This window comes from Merops nubicus, unplaced genomic scaffold (assembly GCF_000691845.1).
Source record: "Merops nubicus isolate BGI_N331 unplaced genomic scaffold, ASM69184v1 scaffold16312, whole genome shotgun sequence".
NCBI lineage: Eukaryota > Metazoa > Chordata > Aves > Coraciiformes > Meropidae > Merops > Merops nubicus.
Genome location: NW_008593242.1, coordinates 50,596 through 62,099, shown reverse-complemented (window position 1 = coordinate 62,099; position 11,504 = coordinate 50,596). Strand labels below are relative to the sequence as shown.

General features: G+C 46.1%; 1 protein-coding gene across 1 annotated transcript; it reads right to left on the bottom strand.

Moving 5' to 3' along the window:
* Positions 1 to 3: 3 nt before the first annotated feature.
* Positions 4 to 9,599, bottom strand: LOC103768262 (CMP-N-acetylneuraminate-beta-galactosamide-alpha-2,3-sialyltransferase 1-like; the record flags this gene model as incomplete). The annotated part of the gene is made up of 2 exons (XM_008935404.1): positions 9,288 to 9,599; positions 4 to 114 (listed from the first exon to the last, which is right to left on the bottom strand). Coding segments are annotated over exons 1-2 (423 nt in total), but the record flags the coding sequence as incomplete, so codon positions are not given.
* Between the last annotated feature and the right edge of the window lie 1,905 nt (positions 9,600 to 11,504).

Genomic DNA, 11,504 nt, shown 5'->3' with positions numbered 1-11,504 from the left:
CCGGCAGGTGGCGGTGCCGCGCTCCTGCAGCGGGTCCCCGGCCCCGGGGATCAGCCCGAACAGCTCCCGCAGCGTCGCGTTGATATCCCTCGGGGTCTTCTCTCCTTGCAGCTTCTGCGAGGGAGAAAAATCACCCCGAGTTACCGGAACGGCCAGCGGTTCTGTGAGCAAGACACAGCTTCGAATGGTTTCTCAAAGAACATTCTTGCATCAAGCTGCAGACACCGTCCTGCAGGATGCACGACGTGGCTTCAGACTGGGAGCAGAATTGTGAGAAAAAATGTGGAAAATCCCTTCCCATTAACATTTTAAACTGGGTTCTCCTTTTCCTTCTTTCCTTCTACTTGGATTCCCACACCTCCTCAATCTCTGTCTCGCCATGGTGGGACAGATCATGCATTCTCCTCGAGGCTGACCTTAGCAAAATAAATGTTCCTCTGGTGTCTATAACCCTAATACCACCTTGGGCCAGGGGTCTTCTCTTAGGACACATGTAAGACTTCTTTTAACCCTCCTAGGAAGGACAGAAGGGTCTCAGGGAATCTGATGGAACACAGAAGTGTATGACACCCCTTTCACAAGTGTTTGCAAATGCAGGAGTGGGAGTGGGAGATCTTATTGCTACTCTTCTGGACTATGGAGGAACCAGCTGTTAGTCAACCGAGAACTATGGCAGAGTAGAATTAGCCCTGAGGGTTGGAGATGTAAAATCATTTAAATAATTCTCCAGGATGAAGAAAACCACCCGGACCTTGGTCATTATGTCTGTTGCCATAGAGGGAAACTCTTTTGTAGCAGCTCTGTGGTGCATGGTGGAAACAATGGCTGGACTGGGAAGGTGCAGCCAAGATGCAGTGCAGGTGATGGTCAGACACTCCCTTTCTGGGGTTCTGCCCTCTGAGGGCTACTAAAGAGGTTGGGAGTGCTGGCAGGCTCACAAGAAGCCTTGCCCACCCTCATAGTGCCACCTGCTTGCACGCTCACAAAGGGAGAACGACTCCCAACATAAAATCTGCCAAAAGGTTCTGCCCTTGCTCTGTCAGCCCAGGGCAGGGAGAGACAGGAGGGGAGAGAGGAGAAACACCTTTTCCCACGACACCCAGCAATGGCCTGGGGTAATTTGGCATTAGTTTCCACTGCGTTTCCCTCGACTGCACCAGGAACTGTTCATTTTTCCTGCTGGCTCTCACACACAAACACCCACAGATGCATTGCCGTAAATTTGGTTTAAATTTTGTGCTGTCTCTGCAGAACTATGCAAAGGAACCTTATTTGCACTGAATTGAACAACAGGTCTGTGGAGTTCAGAGCTACAAGACAACATGGGGGCTAAGAACTTGAAGCAAAGAAGACAAAGAAATGTTCCATATATAGACTTAATCTTCCTGCTAATTCTTGCTAGCTTCTGTACACGTATATACCCGGCACAAGGTGATGAGAATGCAAGGGAATCAGGATGCCCAGACCAGCACTGTCATTATTACCACGTATGCCACGACTCAGTGCATGGCTCAATTATTTAAGCAAAAAAGGTTAGTATAGAATCATAGAATCTTTGGTTGGGAGAGACCTTTAAGATCATCAAGTCCAACCGTGAGCCCGGCAGTGCCAGGTCATCACTAAACCATGTCCCCAAGCACCACATCTACATGCCTTTTATATCCCTCCAGGGATGTTCAATCACCCCCTCCCCTGGCCAGCCTGTCCCAGTGCTTGACAACCCTTTCTGTGAAGAAATTTTTCCTAATATCCAACCTAAACCTCCCCTGGCAAAACTTGAGGCCATCTCCTCTTATTCTACCGCCTGTTACTTGGGAAGTGAGATCGACCCCCACCTCACCACAGCCTCCTTTGAGGGACCTGTGGAGAGCGATGAAGTCTCTCCTGAGCCTCCTTTTTCCCAGGCTAAACAACTCCAGTTCCCTCAGCTGCTCCTCATAAGACTTGTTCTCTAGACCCTTCACCAGTTTCCTTGCTCTTCTTTGGACCCACTCCAGGACCTCAATTTCCTTCGTTATAGTGAGGGCTCCAAAAGTGAACCAAATATTTGAAGTGTGGCCTCACCAGTGCTGAGTACAGGGGCAGGATCACTGTCCTACTCCTGCTGGCCACACCATTTCTGATATAGGCCAGGATGCCACTGGCCTTCTTGGCCACCTGGGCACACTGCTGACTCCTGTTCAGCCAGCTGTCCACCAACACCCCAAGGTCCTTTTTCCACCAGGCAGTTTCCAGCCACTCTTCCCCAAGCCTGCAGCACTGCCTGGGGTTGTTGTGACCCAAGTGCAGAACCTGGCACTTAGCCTGGGTGCACCTCACATCACTGTCCAGAACCCTTTGTAGAAATAGAAATGAAAGGTAAAACCACCAAATATGCACTAAACCATTTCTAAGAACATTGTTATCCTGGGAAAAAAAAACAAAACAAAACAAAACAAACCCAAACCAAAGCTATTCTGGAATTGATTTTGCCTGAGAAGATTCAGAGGAGGAAGGTATTTTTCAGAAAATCCACCATCATGCTATGATGGACGCTATCATCCTATGATCCCTCAGTTGTACACAACTTCCACAGCAGAGATTATTACTTATGTTAGAGCTTCCCTCAATGGCCTCAAATAGGATGGTGACCTTAATGCACTGTGTGCTGGAATCCATACAATAAGACATCCATCCTTAACTCATTAAAAATGCTCTGTTTTAATTTCCTCAGTGCTTATCTGACTGGACTACACTGTTCAGGCCTAATCTTCAATCAGCACTGGTCAGTCTTTGACATTTCAGCAGAACAGAGCAAACAGAGCAGAGTAGGCGATGGAGCTGGTTAACTCCACAGAAGATACAGCTTTTACAAGTCCAGATTTAATGTGCAGCCAGTTTCTTATTGCACAATGTTTACTAGACTTCTTGAAAAAGTCCATTTTAACAGCATTACAATTGCAAACCAGTAATAGTTCACTTTCCCACACTAAATTTCTGGGTTTTTTTTTTGTTTTGTTTTGTTTTGTTTTTTTTTAATGAGCTCCCATCAGTCTGGCCTTTCTTATAAAGCAGCAAAAGCACTGGGTGAAAGTCTGTCCATGCCATGTGGCTCTGCTGGGACAGGCTCCCTCCCTCCCTCCTTACCATTGTGTGCCAGGGATATGTGTGGGGATACAGCTGCCAGAAGTGGGCTTAAATACACTGAAATACCTGTCCTCTGTGTCCTGAGGAAAAGCAACAGCTGTGTCTAAAGGTGCAGGTTAACCTCTTGCCCAGCTCCAAAAAGCATCTTAACTCACCTTGAGTACACATATGAAATATCATTGGATCATTTAGCACTCCAGCTCCCCTCCATAAAATATGTCCGGCACTTGGGAGTCGACTCTGTGCCTTAAGTGGCTAAGAACCACAACTGGGAGTCCAGCTTGAGAAGTTTCCTAATCATCTTCACAGTGAAGACAAACTACCTTGTCCTCTCAATCTCAGACACTCCACATTTCACATACAGAAGTTTACTATCTGGTTTTGCATCTTCTTATTTAAAAAAGCAAGAAAAAAAGAATCTTCAAACTTGCTGCACTTCCCTTCTTTACCCTCCTCCAATGGCTTTCCAAGGAGGAGCCTGTTGCTCCTTCTCAGATCAGGTGTGCACAACTCCTTTAGGAATGACAAGGGACTTTGCTGCTTATATAACCTCCTCAAAGGCCTCTCTGGTACCATCTCATGGCCAGCAATTGCCAAGAAGCAACAGCCAAAACTCAGCTAAGGGGATGCAAAGGGAGGGTGTGAATTCAGCCATTGCTCAGAGCTCAGAGTGGTGAGGACACAGCTAAAGCTCTCCTGGTGCCAGTGCATTCTGCATCCATACACAAGTTTGGCAGCACATTAAACGCACCTCCAAAATCCCAACTTATTCATAGGCAGAAAATATCCTGCTTAACCTGTACTCACTGGTGTGATATGGATGCAGATAGAGCACGGATCAAGACACAAACCCTGTGGTGGACAGGCAGGTATAGAGCTGAGGGTCTGGCAGCAGCCAGCACTGCCAGGGCAGCCCTGAAGGCACAAAGCCAGGGGAAACTGGTGTAGCAATACTGGGTTTCATGGCTTTTCCAATTTTTTTTTAACTGTTTTTAAAAGATAAAGAGGGAATAAAGCCCCATGAGAATCCCTTTTGCAAAGCTACTAATTGCCTCACTGCAGCAGTTTGGAGGCATTAATAGACAGCACTTCCTAGCTATAAGACATTGTACAAAGATTAATCCTAGCAACAGCTTGGTGGGGCAAATCCAGGTAATCTCCATTTTGCAGACTGAAGGAGAGGTTAAAAGGAAACCATAAATTTTAAAAATGCCTCCTTGGTCTGGAAAATATGACATTATTAGTGTTATATTTAATGTCCTGCAATTACTATGCATCAAAGAGATTAAGGGGAAGAATATAGAGGCTTTCAACAGTTCAGGCTTTGTTTCATGATTTGTGCCTGTCAAAAAACTGTGCATTCTGGAATATGAATGTAATGTGCATATATTATATAAATAACACACAATAATAAGCCTATGCCAAATTGTATGATTTCTGCCTTCCACGGCTGGTACGGGTCACCACCACGCTAGACCAAGGAGCTAAGACCCTGTCTTCATCAGCTCTGGGTGCCCTCATTTCTGGCTGCAGGACACTTCCAGCTTGGCAGAGCACACTGCAGTGCTTAGAGGGACCCATGGGCTTGGACCGCCTTCAGATCCATCTGTCCTCACCATAGGAGACCCTGGAGCTGCCACCCAGCTGGATGTATGTGGGGGCTGCCAGTGGGGATAAAAGGCAGCTCAGGGTCAGATTCTCCCAGTGTCCTAGGCTGGTCTAAATGTTATGCTTGCCCCCAAGCAGCACAACACCAGGTGGGACTGGGCATGTAGCAAGCACTGGGACTAGAGCCTGGGACCTGGACTTGGTACCACCTTCTGCTGTGAACATGCTACCTCCAGAGTGCTGAGCCCTTCATACGGCTTTCCAAGTATCACACCAGTGTCCCAGTTTCAAACAAAACTTCTGGTGATCAAAGTATTCGGGCAAATTTTCTACAAAGAGCATTCAAAATGCATGACTCAGGTGCCAAGTAGCTCTGCTGCTGTCTTAAAAATAAATGCAGCTTCCACAACTTCCCCAGCACACGTGCTGGGGACGTCCTTTAGTTTGCCATCTGGTTAGCAGATCTTTAAGCCAGATATTACACTTTTTCCTATAAACATAATGACTAAAAGCTAACATTTTGTCTTAGATACATTAATCGCATGTCCCCAAGACCTGAGTTTTCCTCCAAAAAAAAAGAAAGCAAAACCCTCAAGTATCATAAGACTTGAGATAAAAATTGTTATAACGTGGTAGTTTATGAACAATGTGCTACGGATAAGAATGCCAGGGAACTCTGAGCCTGATTTTAGTTATCACAGCTTTAATCCATCAACTTCAACAGTGTTATTTTGGATTTAGAACAGCAGGTTCTGATCTCATATTATTAATACTTTCTGACCACCAAAAACAATGCCAAAAATCTCTGAGAATAAAATAAAAACCCTATAAATAAATGCTATGCTGTGTTACAGCACATAATTCTTGCCCTATTTCCTTATGTACAGGTTATTAAATTAAGTGGAAACATACACAGCGTTTGTGTCATGGAACAACAATGAAAAACTTGCAGGTGAACCAGCTCAAGGAGGTGGGAAAGAAAATATAAACAGAAAGGAATGCATCACGCAACAGAAGGTGCCAGCTTCCAAAACACTGAGCCTCTCACAATCCCTGAACCTAAGATGAGGGAGGGCAGGACTCCAACTCAACTTGAAGTCTCAAAAAGCACAGGGCAGCTGCAGGGGTGTACCCAGGAGGAGAATCTGGGCCATTCTTTGTGACCCAACTAAAGTAACCAAGGGAGAATTTATCAGCTGGGTAGATTTAAGCAAATGAAAAGCAAGTAGCAGGCCTGACAGCAGCCCCCTGCTTGCCCTGAACACAGAAACACACAGGTATATTTTTAGGTGCCTTCTCCAGAAGCAGCCCTGCCCCACGTCCAGAGAAAGGCAACAAGGCTGGTGAAGGGTCTGGGAGCGTGTCTTATGAGGACCAGCTGAGGGAGCTGGGGTTGTTTAGTCTGGAGAAGAGGAGGTTGAGGGGAGACCTTGCTCTCTACAACTACCTGAAAGGAAGTTGTGGTGCGGTGGGTGTTGGTCTCTTCTCCCATGTAACTAGTGATAGGGCAAGAGGAAAGCTTAAGTTGCACCAGAGGAGGTTTAGATTGGATGTTAGGAAGAATTTCTTTACTGAATAGCTGGTGAGGCACTGGAACAGGCTGCCCAGGGAGGTGGTGGAGTCACCATCCCTGGAGGGGTTCAAAAAACGTTTGGACATGGTACTTCGAGACATGGTTTAGTGATCATGGTAGTATTCAATGATTCTATGCAGCAGGATGAGCCACTGTAGGGATGGTGGCACCAACTTTCTCTTCCCTGCTCCTTCCCACCTGCATGGGTGGTACTGTTAACTCCAGTATGGACAACACGGTCTTATTCACAGCAGCCAGGAATACTTCCTTCCAAAAGGCCACATCCTACCAAGCTGGTAGAATGTAAACCATACATTCTCTGAATAAATCACGAAGGAGCCTTGCAGCCATGTGAAGAGCTGTAAGCAACAGAAAACACTCCTTCCTTTGGTCCCAGACGTCACTTAATCTCAAACAGTGGTCATTAGGCTCTGAAATCAGTCCCTGCTTTCCTAGAAGCAGAGCGATGCTAATGCTACAGGACTGTTTGGATGAATAATCCTTATTCACATATACAGCAGCAAGGTTAATGAGCAGGGACAGCAGACTGAGCTTGGTAGACAGACAGCTCCCTGGCAAGGGCTCCTTCTGTGCTTAGTCCAAGCACATCACATGGGTCTCCCCGTGACAGGAAAGTCACAGCCTTACACTAAATAGCTCCAGTGCAGTCACCATTGTCTCAGTTACAGCATAACGAAACCACCACGCTGCCTGAAGTCAGCTGCTGAGGGTGAACTCACAGTCACTTCTCCCCTGAAATGGAGTTAAGCAGTCTCAGGTCTCCTCATACCTCTTCTTTTAAGTACAAATACAGCAAGAAGTCACAAATGATGGAGCTGGCAAAGCGAGTGAGAGTAAAACATGGGCATGACCAATATGTTTTCTTTTAAGACTGGCTGAAACCTCAGAATTATTTTGAAGATGACCCTAAAAATGAAGAGGGAAAAGGGAGTGGAGCCAGGGTGCGCTTGGGAATTACTTACTGTAGGAATGCCACAGAGTCTCTTGGAAAGGCTTACCCAAAGCAACACGTAGGGAGGAAAGAAGTTGCAATGAGGAGCTGAGTTCACATCATGCCTGGGTTTACCCAGCAGCACCTTTTCAGAGGAGTCAGGGCACCTTCTCTATCTACCACAGATTAGGGCAAGTATTTTCAGTAAATAACTGGTTTCCAATACACAATGCAGTTTTGGGGGACACCAATATATTATACACATTCTGGTTGAAGATAAGTTCTGGCTGAAAAGAAATACAATGGAATAAGTATAGAAATGTTAGGAGATTTATTTTTACCATCTAAGAAAAAAATGCTTTGATTTTGTGTTGTGAAGTGGTGTATTCCCTTTGAACTTGACCTGAATAAAAAAAAAAAAACAAAAAAAAACCCCAAAAAAACCCCAGCTAAAAATAGGGTTAGACAGCCCTGAAAATTAACAGACAAGTTTTATTTGGACTGGGAGAGGAAGAAAAAGAAGACTTTTGGCTGTCCTGAAAGTCACTAGTTCTTAATTTAGCAGAAAAAGAAACAACCCTCCCCCAAAAAAATCTCTTTCAGGTTGAGTTGGAGTGAGATATTTGCATTTTTTTTTTTTTTCAGTTTCACTACAAGAAGGAGAATGAGAAATTCTGACTTTTGCACTGAGAGTCTCAGCCTTTTTCTTTCTATTTAATTTTTTGAAAGACAGAACACATCCAAACCTAACGTTTAAATTGGAGTGGGGTCTGAGGGTCTCGCAGAAGACTCCTCAGCTGAAAAGAAAAAACACTAGTGCTGGGAAATCCGAGTCATGGGCCAAGGGGCAGGTGAAAGGATGCAACACCTGGAATACATGACACTCACAGCATGAAGGAGGGTTTCATCATAAAATGAGGATGTAATTTATGCAACAGTTAAAGACACTGTAGTTCAGTGGCATCTCTTTTTCAGCAGCAAATGCAACGGCCAGTAGAGTGAGAAGTGACAGAACAGACAGAGCCTGACTCCCACAGCAGCTGGCAATTCTTCCCAAACCAAAATGCCTTCACTGTGGAAGTGGGTGCCTGCTGGAGGGCTCTCCCCTGGGAACCAGGGAAGGGCTGAAAGCCCCAAACTCAGCATCCAGGGTTGTGCTCACTGCAGGACATTAAGTTGCAGGCTATTGTGTGTCCAAAGAAAGGCACTCAGAGATTATTTTTTCTGAAAAGGGGTAAAGTCAGTCATAATGAAACTGCAGTTTGAATGGAGTCACTGTGGCCAGAACCTGTGCTTTAGCAGATCAGCAGTGAAGGCTACCAGCAATTCATTTAGTCAGTGTCTTGTTTCAAGAAAACATAAAAGGGGTTCGAATTAGGCCTCAGGATATATTTTCTTCTGTGCTTTTGGAACAAGGTACTTTACAAGTTAGCTTTTATGATGCTTGGATTTGGCTCCTTCGACCACCCTGCCCAAGGATACACAGGGGCTGCTCCTTCCCAGTGTTCTGTAGCCACAGGTGCACTTCACAGACCTGTTTTACATCACCAGCCACAATAAAGACTATTCTCATACATATGGGATGAATAATTTTCCATTTGAACCTGCTAATGATTTACATGTCCTACAGTAGGGGAGAACCCCAGGAGATTTACACACCTCATGAGTTTGCTCTGCTACCTCAGTGGACAGCAAAAGCCCTTTTTACCATCTGAAGCAAACAAGCTGGCTTATGAAATCTAGTCTTTCAAAGAGAAGGGAGAAAAAAGGCAATATTGGCATTTGCAAACTCTGGATTCACCACCTAACTCTGTCAGGGACTTTTCTAGCTTGGAGTAAGTGAAGAGGCACTCTGAGTGCCCATAAGCAACACAAACACCCAGCTTCTTCCACCTCTGCCTATCCTGCCAGCTGAGACACCAAGTGCCTTTGGCAGGAACCATCTCTCACTATCTGCTTGGCATTGCTCAAAGCCTGACACCACAACCATTCCATGAACACCGGGTTATACTCACACCTCCCACTTACCAGCCACCACCTGTAGCTGTCTTCTGGGATGAAGGCATTTTGTGAGGTCAGGAAAGGTTGCATAGTTGAATTAAACCTCTGATCAAACCAGAGGGAATGTCCCAGCTCTGAAACGCATGTGCGACAGCTGCACGGTCTCCTGGGGTACTTGAAGAGTTTTTCCACTTGTTCTGAAAACTGCATGATGAGATGTCTCAGATCCCAGGTGGTGGTGCTCGCCTGATGCGTGTAGTTCAGCAGAAAGGACGTCACCGTGATGAGCAGAAAGGCAAAGGTGAACACTTTCACGTTCCTCCTCCTGACCACAACCATCTTTCCCACTCGGGTTCTGCCGTCCCCGCTGACCGGGCGCAACGTGGGGTCCAACGTAAGGCAAAAGGGAAAGGATGCTGCAGGCTCCTGCCAGTTACCACTCTGGGCTTAGGCTGAATGCACGGACTCCACTGCCTCCATCCATAAGGGGAGAAGCTTTGTTTCCCCCAAATGAGCTTAAAAAAGGCAAAATTGGGTATTTCCTTTCACCTCCTCACAGCGCTACCAAGTCTTTTCCAACTCTTTGAGACCTGCTGCTGACCTCTCCCAATGAGGGTCCCTTGTCCTTCCACCAACCAGAAGATTTAGAGGTGAGCAATATCACCATTAAATTTTAGGTTTTCTGTGTGGGAGCAAGCCATAAAAAAAAGAAAGTGAACTGTAGAAAGCAGAGGTTTTGTTTTTGTTGTTCTTGGAAGTGAGTTCACAAAGGATCAGATCATCCAGGGATGTATATTCCAGCAGAACGACACGCTTTGATGTCCTGTTAAGCCACGGAGAACAGTTTGTAGCCTGGAGACACACAAAATTAAAAAAGAAAAAAAAAAGAAAGAAAAATTATTGTCAGAAAGTTTTGTTGCATTCCTCCCAACCTAATTTCTCTCCTTTCCTCTGCCCATCCTAAAGCTTCTGATCAGCTCCGAGGCCTTGTCACAGCAGCACCAGCTGCAATCTCTGCTGCAGTATTTGCATGCTGAGAGGTTTCAGGGTGAAATTTCTGAAAGGGCAGAAAATCGACCTGAGGACATTGAGTCCCTTTGTATTGAACCAGCCCCAGTGCTCTGGCCTATTTGAATTATAGTTTGTAGCCATTTCAATGGCAGTGACTCACCTCCTTCCCTTAGGCTGCCCTTGATAGACACGACACACAGCAAAGTATTTGGAACTCAAAGCAGTTGGACAAAAAGCATTTGGCAAAGAAGGGAGAAGCAGGGCAGGGAGGAAGAGGAACCAGCTCCCTTCTCAACTGGCTTCATGTCTTAAGGGTTGGGGCTGGACTCGTGATTCAGAGAAAGCCAGGCAAGAACAACTCATACGTCCTGGGACAGCTGGGGGAAATGGAAGTATAAATGGCCTTTGTTTTGTGTGGATTATTGCTGGTTTTCCTACCAAGAAAGCGTAGGTGAGGGCAGCATGGAATCTCCCAGGAGACCCTGAGCCAGGCAGAGGCAGGGAGCTGCCTCGCCTCGGTGAGTCGAGGGATACGGAGGGACCTGGAGCTGTGATTTAAGTGAGTTTTTAAAAGTCAAAGAATGGATCCGTTCCTCCCACAATGCTACTGTTTCATGGAAAGAAAAACATGTTGTGGTTTTTACAACTTCGGATGTTTGCAAAAAGCCCCAGAAGTGCCACTGCTGAAATACCGGTCTTTTGATTAAAAAAAAAGTATAAAAGAATAAAAAAAAATAAATCAGAGAAGCAGCTGTGTCAGAATATGTTCAATTTATGAACAAGCAGGAGCTCAGCAAAAGAAGCCTCATTCACTGCTCAGCTGCAGGCTTCAGGCCAGCAAACGAGAAGCAAAACTGCAACTGTTAGGATTAAACCTCATCATTTGAGCCCATTCCATGCCAGAAGGACGCAGGATCCCCCTCATCCTGCCACCCAGATCTGGTGCTCATCCAGCCACGGGGGCAGTGCAGCTGGGGGCCACAGTCCTGGGCTGAGCACAGCACCCCCAGCTTCGCTGTGGGCTTGTCTTCTGGAGTCCCAAACTGCTCCTCCGGGGGGGTTCAGACAGGGTGTCTTGGAGCCAGCACAGGCCTCCTGTTTAGAGGTGGTGTGTAAATATTTACCGAAAGCCACAAAGCCAAACCTGAAGGCAGGAGCCTCAGATCCCATCTTCAGCCTTTGCTCTGCCTCAGGTTTCTCATGTGGAGCGCGTGAGGGGCAGCACGTGCCCTT